This window comes from Giraffa tippelskirchi, chromosome 7 (assembly GCF_054371585.1).
Source record: "Giraffa tippelskirchi isolate mGirTip1 chromosome 7, T2T-mGirTip1v1.2.pri, whole genome shotgun sequence".
In the NCBI taxonomy this organism is placed as follows: domain Eukaryota; kingdom Metazoa; phylum Chordata; class Mammalia; order Artiodactyla; family Giraffidae; genus Giraffa; species Giraffa tippelskirchi.
In genome coordinates, this window is record NC_137281.1 from 113,052,361 (window position 1) to 113,069,680 (window position 17,320).

The 17,320-nt window shown below is 39.7% G+C and overlaps 1 protein-coding gene across 5 annotated transcripts in view; it reads left to right on the forward strand.

Moving 5' to 3' along the window:
- The window catches only part of MYO1E (myosin IE), a 208,803-nt gene that overhangs the window by 92,037 nt on the left and 99,446 nt on the right, over positions 1 to 17,320 (forward strand). For all 5 annotated transcript variants that reach the window (XR_014059427.1, XR_014059429.1, XR_014059428.1 and 2 more), the window contains exons 3-4: positions 9,683 to 9,772; positions 12,904 to 12,998. Coding sequence is in view for 2 of the 5 variants with exons in the window: in XM_081510002.1 (XP_081366128.1) it covers positions 9,683 to 9,772; positions 12,904 to 12,998 (185 nt within the window). In the remaining 3 variants the exon portion in view is untranslated. The remainder of the gene's footprint in view (positions 1 to 9,682; positions 9,773 to 12,903; positions 12,999 to 17,320) is intronic.

A 17,320-nucleotide genomic window follows, 5' to 3' on the forward strand; every position in this document is an offset into this window, starting at 1 on the left:
TTCCATCCTTCTAGGTTGTCACAGAGCACTGGGTTGAGCTCCCTGTGTTATATAGCAACTTCCCACTAGCTATTTTACATATGGTAATTATATGTTTCAGTGCTATGGGGCTAAAGTTTTTTCCTGGTGTTTTTAAAGTTTTTTCCTGCATCAAAATCATGATGCAGCCAAGGACTTCCCCAGAGATCTAGTGGTTATGACTCTGTGCTTCCACTGCAGGGAGCACAGGTTCAATCCCTGGTCAGCGAACTCAGATCCCAAGTGCCACACTGGGGAAAACAAAAAGATGAAGCCAGTATTCTCTATTTCAGTCCATGGCACTGTACCTTTGATGTGCTCTAGCCATGCACATGTTGTCTAAAACCTGTGCTCTTCCTAAAGAATGTCCTGATCTGCAGAATTCTACTGATAATGTTCCCTAATTGCAAAGCAGAGACTGTTAAGTCCAGACCTAAAAGGTTTAAAATAGATTGCCTCATGCAAAAAACATGCCATTTTGCCTGTTTTTCTCCATTCTTATGTTTACTAAAAGAAACAAGAGAAGCGAAGATCAATTACTGAAAATGACTGACATTCTTGAGTTGTGCTTTATGTTTCAGTCTTAGCTTGCCAGATGCCATTTTGGGTAGGACTGGAAAACATTCAGAACGGAAATTTGATTCAAATGTGTGTTGACTTGATTATAAACTTCATGGAGAGCTATGATAGTTGCTTAAGTTCCTACAGAATTCAGGAGTTCTGTTTGGTGCAACTATGTAAAGTTATTTTAGTATAATTATTGCAGAGTTGGTCATAGACAAGCAGGGGTCTATAAAATCTGTATAGTAGTGTCAGAAAGTTTATGCTCTTGGTGGCTCTTGGTGGTGATGCTACTGGTGGCTTCTGAGGGTGTGGTTTTCTGCATGGCCATTAAAAGTGGAGTCTTTGCAACCATTGTAACATACATTTTTAGGTTTTAACCTCTAAACCTTGGGGAGGTCAAGTCTTTACATCTGTAGCTTCTGTGTATTATTTACACCACTCCTCTGACTCTTAGGGGGCTTCTCTGGTGGCTCAGACAGTAAAGCGTCTACCTACAATGTGGGAGACCTGGGTTCGATCCCTGGGTGGGGAAGATCCCCTGGAGAAGGAAATGGCAACCCACTCCAGTACTCTTGCCTGGAAAATCCCATGGACCGAGGAGCCTGGTAGGCTACAGTCCATGGGGTCGCAAAGAGTTGGACACGACTGAGCGACTTTACTCTGACTCTTAGATAAAAGCATCCATAAATATGCAGCAGTAGTTTTGCATCATTTCCATCATTGATGAGGAAGGAACTCAGCTTACCATGTATTTATGCTAATAAACATTATTCCAAGTTACTTGGATGTTTCTATCCAATACTGTGCTGTTTCTTGATTACCATAGGAAATTTTACCAATTATCTGGGTAGTTAGATCCCTAAACCCCTGCTTTTAAGTATTAATAGATATATTTGGATTCATTAAGCACATTATAATAGCATCTTGATCAGGTGTGGAAGCCCACTGCCTACAGACAAAACCCCACCCACCACAGGATTTTATTGGAATGCAGCCATGCTGGTTGTTCTACTTATTGTCTGCCACTGCTTTTATGCTACAGTGGCAGACTTGAGTATTTGCAACAGACCCTGTGATCCATAAAGCCTGAACTAATTATTCTCTGATCCTTTACAGGAAACATTTGCTGACTCCTAGATACCTGTGCAGAGCTTCCTTTAATTGTATGGAAGCAGTTGTATGTAGTTGTAAGTTTTCATTTTATTTGGCAAAAAAGTTGAAATATGCTCACTTTATCTAGGCTTTTCATTAAAAAGTTTTAATAACTTTTGTGTGCAAGCCCCATGGAAACTGGCCGATGATGGACCAGAAAGAGTTGGGATGAATCTGGACAGCCTGGCTTTGAGCCTTAATCTGCATGAGCTTGGTGATCTAATACAAGTTTTGTGATCTGTGTTCCTTGATTTTCTGACCGGTAAAATGGAAGTGATGGTAAAAACTCCTACATGAGGCTGTTTAGGATGAAATGAAATAACAAATACAGTGAATACATGGTTAGTATTAGTTATTATTATCATACATTGAGGTAAGTGTACAAGTTCTCTCATATTTCTGAATTATGTTCCAAAAACTCAATTATAAAGTTGCTTTTTGGACATTCAGATACGTTTTACCATAGAAACTTTTAAAGGGAGGATTGGTTTATTGACAAGCTTGTAAAAGGCTAATTTCCAATGAATGTAGTTGAACTCATTATTTATTGGAATGTTCTTAGAACATGGGCTCATTATTTATATAGACATGGTTTTTGATCAGCTGGGTAAGAAAAGAAAAAAATGTCAGTGGTTAGCAGCAGTGCATCATCAACCCAGTCAGATTCGCTTTTCCCCTATGGTCATTTACCCCTAAAACACTAGAAATCCCTTAACAACAGGGATTGTGTCCTTTACATATCTTTTAAAAAGTAAAGTTAAAAAAACACTTTAAAGCAATAAATGTTCATTTAACATGATTTACAAAATGCAGTTAACTAGAAAGGAGAACACTAAAATCCTCTGAAATTCCCACCATATAAGGTTTGCTCCTATTAACCTAATATATTTTCAGTTTAATCACATATAGACACATGTATGGGCTTCCCTGGTGGAATAAATAACAACAAGACATGTGTATACATGCATGTGCCTTCTTGTTAATTTTAGCTAAGAAATGGCACCATCCTACATTGTTTATTTCTTTCCCACATAATTCTTGGCATGGTGCATTATATTAAGTGTTTGTTAAAAATTTGTTGACTATGAAGACTTGCTTTTTATATTCAGACAGCAGAATTCTAAAATGACTCACACAGAGGGGGCTGATTCCCAGTCTTTGAATTAATGTGTTTGAATCAATGAATGACTAATCATGTGTTCTACCAAGGAAATGAGTTAGTTGACCACTAATAGACTTTGTGTTGTAGAAATCTCTGCCCACTCAGTGTATGAGAAATTCGACATCAGTGTGCTTTCCGGCAATAGCACAGAGCAGCTTTCAGCTTTGAGGAAGCTTGGTGGCTCTTTTGGATGTTTATGAAATAATACCAAGGGTCTAACTGTGAATCTTTTCCTCTGATAGGAGATAAGAGCCTCCTTTATCAGTTCAATGCCAAGGGAATATTATTATGATAGGGTCACATTAGTATTGTAAATGAGTTCTCCCCCCTCTTCTAAGCTCAATAGTGAGGATAAGAAGAGATTCAACTTTAGATTTAGTTATAATATTGTTCATTTGACCTCTTCTGCATCTAATAGCAGCGCATTGTCTTGTGCTGAAGGTTAGCCTTTGAAACAATCAATGGTTAATGCATTCAGGCTGATGGCACATTTCTTTGTTCCACAGTAGAAAAAAAATCTGCTTAGAAAATACAAATGCTGTCAACCAAGGAAAACCCATTTTTTCAGTTATTTATCCTAAGACAGGAAGGTTTCATTTCCTGTCTATTTTTCCGAAGTGTCGCCACCCTTCTTACAATTTCAGTTCTAAAATATAGGAGGGAAACCTTGCTATGTTCGCCCTCTGCTTGGTGAGACATCACTTACAGCCACTTGGCTGACAAAAATAGTTCTTGAACAAAGCACTATGGCCTCATTGGGTCCAACTTTTTCCAAACTTGTTTTTCCTCAAAGACCACACTCAAGTGTGCTTGGTGTTTTCAGCCCTTCAATTAGGAGTTGAGACGCTTGTGCCAGACCAGCCAGAGCTCAAAGCAGCGTCCTTGCTCCAAGTGAGGTTTGGCCCTTTGCTGTCGGTTCATGTTGGGGTTGGGGGGGTGTCGCTGCAGTGAGATGAATGTGGGTCTGATGGCCAGAGCCAAGGGCTCAGGTTCCATCATTTCCACATATGTGACTTCACACGTCACCTCACCTCCCTGCCCCACCTCAGTGATGAATCCAGAGAGGTTGACTAGATCATTGTGGACAGTTAGAGGGAATTCACTGGCTGTTGAAATGTTTTTTAAAAAAGTTAAACTCTTGTTACAAAACAGAAAGAGACTCAGAGACTTAGAAAACAAATGTATGGTTGCCAGGGGGAAGGGATAGTTAGGGAGTTTGGGAAGGTCATGTACGCACTCCTATATTCAAAATGAATAACCAACAAGGACCTGTTGTATAGCACATGGAACTCTACTCAGTGTTATGGGCCAGCCTGGATAGGAAGGGAGCTTGGGGGAGAATTGATACATGTGTATGTATGGCTGAGTCCCTTCACTGTTTACCTGAAATTACCACAACATTGTTAATTGGCTATACCCCAAAACAAAATAAAAAGTTTAAAGTTTAAAAAATAAAATAGAGTATGACCTATTCTAAATAAAAGAAGTTAAACTTTTCCTTATAAGACCATTAAAAACAAATTTATAGAAGCTGTGCTACCATCACATTTCATAAAAGAAAGAATATTTTAACACCCTCCAAAATAGAAAGGAAATAGTTTAAGAGTAAAGGATGGCCCTTTATACTGAAAAATTGGACTTTATGACAAATTGAGGGCAGTGTTTCTCTTTTTGTCATTCTTGTTGCAGATCAATGAAAGCTTATGGATCCACGGACAAACATTTGGGAGCCAGTCAGTTAAAGATCTATTGGCTCTCTTCTGTCTTGCATATTCTGTTGGCAATAATAAGATGGCATTTATTTTATTTCTTTTTTTTTAAATCATAGCCTTGTGTATCTCCATACAATTTGAAAGTTAGCCTTGGGCCACACCTTTCTAGCCAAAAGTTGTGTGGGTAGAGACAGTGATGGAACAGCTTTTTCCAAAGGCACACCTGAATTATGCAGCAAGGAGTGGGAGTGAGTATTGGAGTTACCTGGAAAGTGGCCCAACCCAGTAGAAGACCTGTGCTCTCTTGAAAGGAGCTGAGGTGTCTGCAGACCCAGGCAGGTGGGAAAAATATGTTTGTTTCTTTTAAATTCCAAATCAAATTCTCTTGTCTCCATTCTGATTTAAGTAAATTTGTAGCTACTTGGCCAAGATAGGAGCTACATTATCCATTTCAAACCAAACTTTGCTGTTCAGGAGTCCCTGCTCAAATAATACTTCCCATGAAGTCCTACTAAGATCCTTCTTCCAATCTGAATCACTACTGATTCATGATTGGCCTAGAGTACTCCAAAAGAAATTTTTTTTCTCTGAACATCTCCTTGCCAGAATTTATATAGACTACTTAGTGAAAAATCAAGACTTTTTCTTTTCACATAGCAACATAGCAGATTATTAACAGTAAAAAAAAAAAATGTTGCCTCCTATAGGAGTTCAACTCCTATTGGAGTTGCCTCCAACCCAGATTTATTTATTGGAGAACCAAGGTTGGGTTCAGTTCTGTTCAGATCAGTCGCTCAGTTGTGTCCGACTCTTTGCAACCCCATGGACTACAGCACGCCAGTCCTCCCTGTCCATCACCAACTCCTGGAGTTTACTCAGACTCACGTCCATTGAGTCGGTGATGCCATCCAACCATCTCATCCTCTCGTCCCCTTCTCCTCCTGCCCTCAATCTTTCCCAGCATCAGGGTCTTTTCAAATGAGTCAGCTCTTTGCATGAGGTGGCCAAAGTATTGGAGTTTCAGCTTCAGCATCAGTCCTTGCAATGAACATTCAGGACTGATTTCCTTTAGGATGGACTGGTTGGATCTCCTTGCAGTCCAAGGGACTCTCAAGAGTCTTCTCCAACACCACAGTTCAAAAGCATCAATTCTTCGGTGCTCAGCTTTCTTTATAGTCCAACTGTCACATCCATACATGACCATTGGAAAAACCATAGCCTTGACTAGACAGACCTTTTTTGGCAAAGTAATGTCTCTGCTTTTTAATATGCTGTCTAGGTTGGTCATAACTTTTCTTCCAAGGAGCAAGCGTCTTTTAATTTCATGGCTGCAGTCACCATCTGCAGTGATTTTGGAGCCCTCAAAAAAATAAAGTTGGCCATTGTTTCCACTGTTTCTCCATCTATTTGCCATGAAGTGATGGGACCAGATGCCACGATCTTAGTTTTCTGAACGTTGAGCTTTAAGCCAACTTTTTCACTCTCCTCTTTCACTTTCATCAAGAGGCTCGTTAGTTCTTCTTGGCTTTCTGCAATAAGGGTAGTGTCATCTGCATATCTGAGGTTATTGATATTTCTCCCGGCAATCTTGATTCCAGCTTGTGCTTCATCCAGCCCAGCATTTCTCTTGATGTACCCTGCATATAAGTTAAATAATCAGGGTGACAATATACAGCCTTGACGTACTCCTTTTCCTATTTAGAACTAGTCTGTTGTTCCATGTCAGGTTCTAAGTGTTGCTTCCTGACCTGCATACAGATTTCTCAAGAAGCAGGTCAGGTGGTCTGGTATGCCCATCTCTTTCAGAATTTTCCACAGTTTATTGTGATCCACACAGTCAAAGGCTTTGGCATAGTCAATAAAGCAGAAATAGATGTTTTTCTGGAACTCTCTTGCTTTTTCTATGATCCATCAGATGTTGGCAATTTGATCTCGGGTTCCTCTGCCTTTTCTAAAACCAGCTTGAACATCTGGAAGTTCATGGTTCAGGTACTGTTGAAGCCTGGCGTGGAGAATTTTGAGCATTACTTTGCTAGTGTGTGAGATGAGTGCAGTTGTGCGGTAGTTTGAGCATCCTTTGGCATTGCCTTTCTTAGGAATTGGAATGAAAACTTGACTTTTTCCAGTCCTGTGGCCACTGCTGAGTTTTCCATATTTGCTGCTATGGCTCAGGTCCTCTAGCAACTCTTTTTTTTTTTTAAGATTTTTTTTTTTGATTTGGACCATTTTTAAAGTGTTTGTTGAATTTGTTACAATGCTGCTCCTGTTTAATGGGTTGGTTTTTTGGCCATGAGGCATGTGGGTTCTTAGCTCCCCAGCCAGGGATGGAACCGGCACCCACTGCATTGGAAGGCAAAGTGTTAATCACTGGACCATCAAGGAAGTCTCTTCTCTGTTGTTCAGTCGCTAAGTTGTGTCCGACTCTTTATGACCCCATGGACTGCAGCATATCAGGCTTCCCAGTCTTTTGCTATCTCCTGATGTTTGTTCAAAGTCATGTCCACTGAGTTGGTGATGCCATCCCACCATCTCATCCTCTGTTGCCCCCTTCTCTTCTGCCCTCAATCTTTCCCAGCATCAGAGTCTTTTCCAATGAGTACACTCTTTCCAGTCTCCCTCTGGCAGCTCTTGGTTCTCTGAATGCAGTGATCAGTTCATTCAGGTGGCATTCATAGTAGTCCCTTTACAGCTAAGGAAGAAGCACCCATTCTCCAGATGTAGGCATAGACATCTCCCTCTTCTGAAATGAATGTGATCATAGTAATGCTGTATTTTCTGAATATTGAAAATTTCTCATGTCTCAGTTTCCTCCTAGTAAAATTGGATTAAAATAGTATCAAGGTTGTCATCAGAAGCTTAGATTGATGCCATCTATACATGTATGTGTTCGATCAGTGTTTTTATCAACACTTGTTGAGTCTTGGCTGTAACACCATGCACACTTATAATCTGCTTACTAAATCTAACAATAAATCTATTCTAAATCTTACCTCAAAAAAAGTCGGCTACTAATCTGTTGTTGGCCTCCTCTGACTTCTGCACCTGGAACCACATTTTCTCTTGGCCCTTCTTCCATGATTCTGGAGTGATTTTCAGTTATGATTCACTGCCTCATCTGCATTTTCTTTCAGTGCCTTGGTCTGCCCCTGCATCTGAGCAGTGCAGGGTGCATCTGGGTGTGCTGTGAAAAGGGACCTATCTTCTCTACTGCTACTGGGTTGGCTGAACGAACTTTTTGGCCAACCCAATATTTCACAATCAGCCCTTTTGAGTCTGAAAATCTTTCTGTTTAGTGAAAAAGCAAAATTGCAGCCAAATCATTCCCCATTCTCCCCTTCATGTATAAATATTATTTTTTAAATATTATATGATCCATTCCACACTTGACTCATTTGTGTTCAATAATACTAACACTGCTTCTCAGAGGTGACACGGTGAGCATCTTGAAGTATATGAATTAAGGAAATTGCCTCTACTACATATCAGACATTGTGCTGAGCATTTGATACTGTATTGCTTAATTCTCATAACAAAACCTATCAAGTAGGTTCTATTTACCCCATCATCCAATTGGAGAAGGCAATGGCAACCCACTCCAGTACTCTTGCCTGGAAAATCCCATGGCTGGAGGAGCCTGGTAGGCTGCAGTCCATGGGGTGACTAAGAGTCAGACACGACTGAGCGACTTCACTTTTCACTTTCATGCATTGGAGAAGGAAATGGCAACCCACTCCAGTGTTCTTGCCTGGAGAATCCCACGGACGGGGGAGCCTGGTGGGCTGCCGTCTATGGGGTCGCACAGAGTCGGACACGACTGAACCGACTTAGCAGCAGCAGCAGCCGCAGCCAGTGACCACCACTTAGAGATGAGACTTGCCCAAGGCCAGAGTAGAATAGAACTGGGTGTAGGGAGCTTGGTAATCTGATCAAACTTTCCTGTGTTGCTCTATTTGACACTCAGGTCCTAATATATAAATGTCCCCTTGGGGAAGGAAATCTCAAAGCTTTCAGAGATGGAAAGGTGCATTGTGCAGAGATCGAAAGGTCGCCTGCATTGTGAGGCAGAGTCTTAACCGCTGGACCACCAGGGAAGTCCCAGCTTTACACTCTTAACTGCAAAATTTCTAAACATTTTGAAGTCATTGATTAAAAGAAACAATTTTGAGTATTGTGTATATTGTCTTTTTTGTTGATGTTTGCATTTTTTAATGATATTTTTATATCTGTTCTCTCTGTTTTGTCCACTGCTGTATATCCCCAGCATATGTAACAGTGTCTGGCAAGTTGTAGACATCCAATTCGAACTAGTTGATTGTTGAATGATAAATAGAAATATTTTGTATGTTATAATAACACTTCATTTTGGGAACGTAAGTAACACGTTTTCTTCTGAGGGGCCTTCCAAAATTTCCCATACATAAATAACACCTTCTTCCCTAAACCTGATCTATGCTCAGATGCCCAGTTGTGTCCAATTCTTGGAGACCTCCATGGACTGTAGTCCATCAGACTCCTCTGTCCTTGGAAGTTTCCTGGGAAGAATACTGGAGTGGGTTGCCATTTCCTTCTCCAAAACCTGATCTATATGCATTTGTAATTTTCTGCTCTAAATTCTACTTACGGATACAACTCAGTTCTCCATGGCTTCTAAAGAGCAGGACTATTGAGTTCATCTTATATCCCTCTGTTTACTAAACAAGTAAATGAATATGTTCTCAGTATACCTAAGAGATGCCAAGGAAAAAACATTTGCTCTTTTTAGTCCTTGATCATTTGGGTTTTTTTTTTTCTAGCCATGCATGTCACCAGTCTTGAGAGAATGTGTTTCAATTCACTTAAAGTAATGATTTATTTTTGTAACACCTTGGTAATTAAGTTCATTACTCTTCCTGAAGAACAAAACCTGAACTACTTGGTAATTGCTTTTGTCTTTATTTGTAATCTTTTAGAAAACAAACGCATGAGCTTTTCATTGGGACAATCATTATGAATTCTTGATAACATCTGGTTGCTTAATTCGAAAAATGTGTAGCTGTGAAGATTAATGATAGACCTTAACTGGATTTAAATTCAGACATATATAGGATCCGTATTAATCTCAGTCAACCCTTTCAAGCAGATGCCATATTTTGGGGAAAAGGAAATTGAAATGTACCAAGGAGCGGTAAGTTACATGCCACATAAATTACTGTAGTGTTTGGGGGCTTTTATGATGTATGGGCGATTGAAGTTGGCCATACATTTGCATTTTCTTATATAAATTATTTATTGGGGAAGCTTAAATAGGTGACATTGTTTGATTTTTTAATGATGTACTGCTCTTTAGAGTACAACTCAAAAAAAGCATAGGACTATTATAATATTGGAATGTTATATACAATATTAGTTTAATGGAATGTAGAACTTACAGCTTCAGGCATCTTCCTCCTTCCACATACGTCACAAAACTCTAAAGAGTAAAAAATTCAGTAATCAGTAAAAAAAATAAATTGGGCAATGGGAACCATTCTCTCCAAATCACTGAAACCGTGGCTATGACTGGAACAAGAAAAGCAGATCTTTTTTTTATTTCACTTATTAATGTGACATCCTCATCCCCATTCAGACCCAGCTTCATAGCCATTTCAGTTGTGACATAAAAATAGAATCTGTAATCCTAATTCATATATTTCATTCTCTGGCTCACCATTTCCCCAGGCCTCCCCATCTCTACATCTTTTTCCTTCCTTCTTTCCTTTGCAGCAGAAGCACAAGAGCGTTCATTAATCCTGACCCCTGGAAAACAAACAAAAGGGAGCCCACACAAATTCATCAGTTGAAGTGGAAGGCAATTTACCCAGAGCAAGAGCCCACCCCATTGTTGCCAGATGAATGGTGCTGGTAGCTGGAGCCGAAGGAGGCTGCCACGCGAAAGACCTTTGATAATGCTGCCTTTATGGGAGCCCAGCACAAGGGAAACACTGTCAGCAGAGGCTGGGCCCTGCACTGGCGCCCTGATCAGCAGGGCCCTGGGGCAGCCGGCACGGAGCTGGCTTGGAGTCTGCAATGACAGCCAAAGCGGGGTGGATGGAAGTGCTGTGTATTCGTGCTGTTTCTTTCCAGTTCTCTGAAAAGCGTTCTTACATGAGTCCCTTTGAGACCGTTCATCTTTTGAAGAGTTCTTTTTAAAGAAATGCCCTAGAATTTTAAAAAATATATTTATTTTTAACTGCTGATGGCAACAGAATGTTGTAAAATTGGTATTTACTTAGTGCCAGGTACTATGTTTATATTTGCAACAATAATAAAGCAGCCCTGAATGCTGGCTATGTATTACTATGCATGCCTATTTCACAGATGAGGAAACAGAGGCTCATAGAGGTGAAGTAATTGAATCTATTGAGTGTTGGAGCTAGGAATTGAAGTCAGGTCTCAGTGACTTTCAGGGGTTTTCAGGCAAGGGCAGAATCATGTAGAGGAAATGGCTACCCTACAGTTTTCATCATGCGTGCTCAGTTGCTTCAGTTGTGTCTGGCTCTTTGCGACCGTGTGGACCATAGCCCACCAGGCTCCTCTGTCCAACAGATTCTTCAGGCAAGAATACTGGAGTGGGTTGCCATGCCCTCCTCCAGGGATAATTCTCATCAGTAGCTGAAAAATACCATGAGCCCAGAGATGAGAAACCAGTTGGAAAAATGGAGTGATACACAGAGGTCAAGTATAACTAGTTAAGTGGCTTTGAGGCCTTACTGGGGAATGACTTGCCTACTCCTTTCCCTCCACTGCTCACAGCTTTCTCTCCACTCTATTTCCATTTTTTATTTTTATTTTTGGCTGTGCCGTGTGGCATGTGAAGTTCCCTGACCAGGCATTGAACCTGTGTCCCCGGCAGTGAATTCATAGAGTCTTAACCACTAGACTGGCAGGGAATTCCCTTGTTCTCTTTTCTTTTCCTCTATTTCCAGAGAGGTATTAAATGTAATCGTGAATGAGCATCTTGCATTTCCATCCGTGCATCCCCTTGACTGTGAGGTGAAGGCAGGAATGACATATTTTTGTCCCTATATAGAATTATCCAGTTCATCAGTCCCAGGAATGAGTTTTAGACCTCACTGAGCAGTTTCCCTCCTGGGGCCCCTACTCACACATAGGGAGCCATGGGCGCTGGATACACCAGTGCTTAACTTGGGTGCAGACATCAAAGCAGTCACCCCTCCTCATCACTCAGCTCTGATCCGCCAGAGGTTGCAATGAGTGGCCATTTCTGGGGCAGGCCCGTTATGATATAGTAAGTTGTTGCATAATAAGACTCAAAGTTGGGATACAGTACATTCTGCTTTCCCTCTGTGTTTCACTAACCTTTTCTAATTACTTCCCATTCATCATCTCAGTTACCTTGTGAGATGTGGATACCATGGACCTTGTTATCCCCACTCTGGAGATGGGGACCAGAGAAGGGAAGGACAGAGTCTAAATGTCTTCTCACTTTGGATGTGACTTTCTTCTCACTCTTCTATGTTACATAGTCTTAAATTTAAGGAGTGTTCTTTCTCCAGCTTTCCACCATATGAAGTATTTTTCTTTTTAGTGACTTTGGTGGGAGTGGTAGAAGTGGTGCCAAGAAACTGAAAAAAGCAGGGCTGAAGTCGTCCTGACGCAGTGAATTTACTGGTGGATTTATATTATGCATAGCTCAGATATCCCATGAGACTCAAGTACAAACCCACTCTCTTGGTGTGGTAGGAATTTTTGTTTTTCCATGTTGAGATGGAACAAACTGGTCAAACCTGTTTATCCCTCTAAAGAACCACACCTCCTGCCTTCTTCTTATGGAAAATAAGGTTTTTTCCTTATTTTCTAATAGTCTCAGTTTCCTCTAGGGTCCCAAGATCTCCAACGTGCCTCTTAGGGAAAAAAAAAATTATGTAGAAATTCTGATTTAGTACAAGTCAGATCCAGGTTTTTAGTAGGCCTCTCTTAAGACCTGTTGCCCAAATGCCTTTCAGAGACCTTTAGAAATGGAATGTGGCCTGCAGAGGCATGCTGCGGGTAGAAGGGCGTGGTGTTGGAGTACCTGAAGACCGTGGGTCATGTCTGAAGGCTGAATCACTCATAGGCCTACAGAAAAGTCCTTCCAAATTCCTTCCATATTCTTTGTGTTAGGTGTACCTCCTCAGGACCTTGGTAACTTTATGATTCTTGTATTACGCAGCCTTTAAGACAGGGACTATACAGTGGCATATTCACTTCCAAAGTCAAGAAAAGAAATGTGTTGCTTTTATCTGACCATGGTTTTGTTTTGTTTTGCTTTTCTAGGCACAGTATGAGAACCCACCACATATCTATGCTCTTGCAGATAATATGTACAGAAATATGATAATTGACAGAGAGAACCAGTGTGTCATCATCAGGTATGGAAAAGAACATTTTTAGGTCCGGGGAATACAAGACCATGCTATACATAGGATGTTGTCAACGAGCAATGCTTTTGCAATAGTTGCTCATTTCAGAGGCTGGTTAATGTATCTGAGTAACAAGTAGCCTGTTAGCTTTACCTTGGTGTATTTTATAACTTCAAATCGTAAAGCTTTGCGCTTCCATGAGGTTGCTTTTTGTACCTGTGTCACTTGAAGCATTAAGGCTTTAGAGCACACGGTTCTAGCTCAGTCTTTCTCTCATTGTCATCAGGCCCGGAAATAAAATCTCAAGACACTTTCCCTCCCATTTTGGATTGTGTTGTGGTTTTACTCTAAATTGGAGATCCTTTATTCTACGAGTATAGTAAGCATGTGTCACTGTTTTGTCAGCTGGAGTCCTTTTTTTCTAGGTCCTTTTTCCTTAATATTTCAAGTTTGAACTTTTTGGGGGTTTTTTTTGTTGTTACTTGCTTTTAATTTTCTGAAGGCATTACTGGTCAAAGCCAGCATTAGGCGTCCACAGCTATATTTCGCAATCCTTTTAACCTGACCTAGCTCTGAGTCTTTGCTGGCTTGAAGTGCTTTTACAATTTTGTTTGCTGTTACAAACATTTTCAAACATACAGAAAACACAAGCAATCCCTATTTCCATCACTTAGAACTTGACGGTTAATAACATTTTGTTATTTTTGCTCATCGTTTTCAGTGCTTTCATTTTTTAATTCTTAATTTTTTTAATGAAAATTAAAGGAAAAAATCCTATTCGTATTTACAAGCATACACAAAATTATGAAAAGTATTATAATAAGCCCTGTGTACCTGTCATCTACTTTGTACATTTATTAATATATGGCCAACCCTGTTTTACCTAGTCCTCCCACTCTGCCCCCACTTGATTCAATCCTAGGTAGAAAATAATTTCACCTGTCAAATTCAGTGTATACCTCTAAAAGACCATTCTTATCACAACTGGAAGGAAATAAGTAATTCCTTCAGTATGATCTAATATTATTGGTATTCCAATTCCACGATTGTCGTATAAATTCTTTTTTTTTTTTTTAGAGTTGATTTATTTTTATTTGGGTTTCAAAGGCTCATGTTTCATACTTAGCTGTGTGTCTCTCAAATCTTTTAATCATTAGCACTTCTCTCTTATTCTTTTTGTTTTCTTGGTGTTTATTTGTTAAAGAAAAAGATTTATCCTGTAGAATTTTCTGCAGTCTGGTAATAGCTAGTTGCATCCCATGACTTTGCACTGTCCCCTATATTTCCTATAAATTGTCAGGCTTTGAAAGCTTTGATTAGGTTCTGTTTCAGTTTTTTAACAAAAATGCTCCATTATTGATGCCTTGCACTTAATGCCTGTTTGTCTAACTTTTTGTGATGTTCAGACTTCCAGTGAGTCCATCCATTATAAATTCTCATTTCATAATCATTTAATTAATGGTTGAAAAATAATTTTATAATTGTATTCCTTCCATATTAATTTATTAACTGGCATTTTCATTTGCTTATCATAAAATACAATCTAGATGGGGAAATTGGATAAAAAGCTTGATTTGTTATTTTCATTTACTAATTTTCAAAGCAATAAGTTGATGCCCTAGCAGCCTCCCAAAGTATAATGTTTTGTTTTTAGTATCATTCTGTCCTGGTGGGTTTTAAATACCTTACATGTTTAACTGCATTGCAGTTTTTCTTTTAGGTTCAAATAATCCTACCTTTGGCTTGTGAGAGTCCTTTGTATTGGCTCCTTTGTCCCTTTGATATGATTCCAGTAGTCTTTGATAGTTTTCTTGTATAAGATGTTCCAGGCTTATCTTGTACATTTTCTGCCAAGCCTTAGGGTCAGCCATTTCATCAGAAAGCCGTGGCTCATTTTAATGGGAAATAGTATTTAGAGACCATCAATCTAGTGATGAAGAGTGCTCACTGCTGTGTGTTAACGGTGCTTCTTGTTCTTTTCAGAGGACAAAAGCAAGGAATATGAACTTTTTAAGAAAAACATGAAACATCAATTCACACTGATAATGTCCAGTTCATTTGTAAGATTATAGAGTTTTTATTTCTTTAGATTTTATATTTGAATGCCATTTCTTTTATTCCAAAAACCTTGGTTCCTGATAACATTGTTAGAATTATTTGTGCTATACTATGTCTGTGCATAAAATTATAAATAAATAAGTATATACTTATACTTAAATAAGTGTATATTTATAAAAGATACATTGCATAATAAATAATGGGGTAAAGCAAATAAATAATTCTATTAATGCTCTAAGATAACAATACCAACATTATTTGTAGCAATACTATTTCACTTTAAAATTTCTTTGTTCTTTTTTGTCCTTAGGATGTACAGTCAAAATATTGGATTTTAAAAGTCACTTAATATTTTTCTGTGTCATTAACATGCCAATATGACCTACAGTTAGGTTCGTGTATTTCATTTTGGATTTTAGAAGTTTAAATTTTTCATTTTAATTTTGTTTTAAAATTGTTTAAACTATTTACATGGCTTCAAAGTCAAAACTATAAAACAGGAACACTGAGGCATTTTAAGATATAGACTTCATGATATTTTATCTCCAAATATTTCCATATGCATCTCAAAATATTTTCTAACTTAGTCCCAATACCATTATCACAACTAAATAATAAATAAGCAATCCACATTTAAATTTCTCTAATTGTTGCAAACATGTCCTTTTTTGCCAGTTTATGTAAATCAAGGAACACTGGCTGCATTTGGTAATGAGTCACTTTTTAAATCTTACCAGAGTTCCTTTCTCCCATTTTTTTGTTTATTTTTCCCATTGACTTGGTCAAGTGAACAACCTAGTTTTCTGATCAACACCTTTTAGATTGGTCAGGTTGCTTCCTCGTGGTCTTGTTTCTCTAATTCCTTCAACTTTCTGTAAATTGAAAGTTAGATCTAAATTCTTAATTAGCTTCAGGCTAAGCCTTTTGGAAGGAACACTTGTGTGTTGATGAGTTCGGTTGCTAAATTGGAAATGCTTCTGTTTGTTGCCAAGTGGAAGTCACTGGCCAGTAGAGAGGTGGGGCATGTTTTCTTGACTCAAATTAAATGAGAGAGGATAGGATGAGTTTTCTAACATATTCCCTTGCCCTTTCTCCTTTCTTCTGGGCCCCTAGTAAGATGAGAAGAAAGGGAATGGTCTTGTTGCATGCGTTTCATTAGTTTGGAGCTGCTTCCATTTTTGCTAGTCCACCTTTCTCCCTCTCTCGGATCTCCTCCGTCGGTCCTACGGGAGACAGTTGCTCTGAAGCAGGACATGTGCCCACTTCTAGGAGCCTTCTTTTCAGTGTTCAGGTGTCAAAGACTTGAAGGCCCTGCTCCAAGGAATTCTACTACAGTCTCTGGGCTGGTGGAGATACAGGAGATAGCAGGACGGGAGCTGCTTTACCCTCAAACGTTAACCACCCGAGTCAGTCCAGACTTCACATGTGAAAGGCACCATTCTCCGTGAGACACCAGTTGCACGTTGCGAGGTTCCCACCACCTCCTCGGTTTCATTACTGCAACAACTCACAAAAGTCACGAGAGCCCTGGACTTATGGTTACAGTTTTATTAGAGCCAAAGGATACAAAGCAGAACCAGAAAAAAGTAGAGACAAGGGCAAGGTCTAGGAGGGGTCCAGATGTGCGGCTTCTAGGCCTCCTCCCCCCATGGAGCCATGGACAGTGTTATGTCCTTCCAGTTATGGCGTGGGAACTGACAATACTATTGCCAGCTAGAAAGTTCACCTGAGCCTTTGGTGTCCAGAGGTTTTATTTGGGCTCAGTCATATACTGCCTTCATGACTGACCTGTAGCCTCCACCCCTCCTAAAGATTTGGGCTAATATGTGTAGTCTGTATGTCCTCCAGGAGTCAGAACTTAGATGCCGCTTTCCAAAGCTCTTTTCATAAACCTTTGTCCAGTTCCCAAATCTCCCAGGCAAATAGAGACTCTCCTGTCAGGAAGGATGTTCCAGGGCCCTAGAGAATTACCTCCTAGTATTACCTCCCAAAAGCCTGACCTTTCTGTGTGTTAATTCTATATTACCCAAGAGCGGTGCTTTGTCTGCTTTGAGAAAGTAGCTTTGCTATCTCTGGCATGCCATGGTTCACTCTCACCCGCTCTGTGATCCTGGGCAGCAAATTTAACAGTTGTCTGGTCCTCTCTTCCTTCATTTGTGAGTGAACTGATTGACTTCTGAGGTCTCTGAGGTTTGGGGGTTTTGGAACTCTTTCTTCCAAATAATGCTCAGGGAACTGGAAGGCAGGGGAATGCTGTTCTGGGTAGAGAAGCC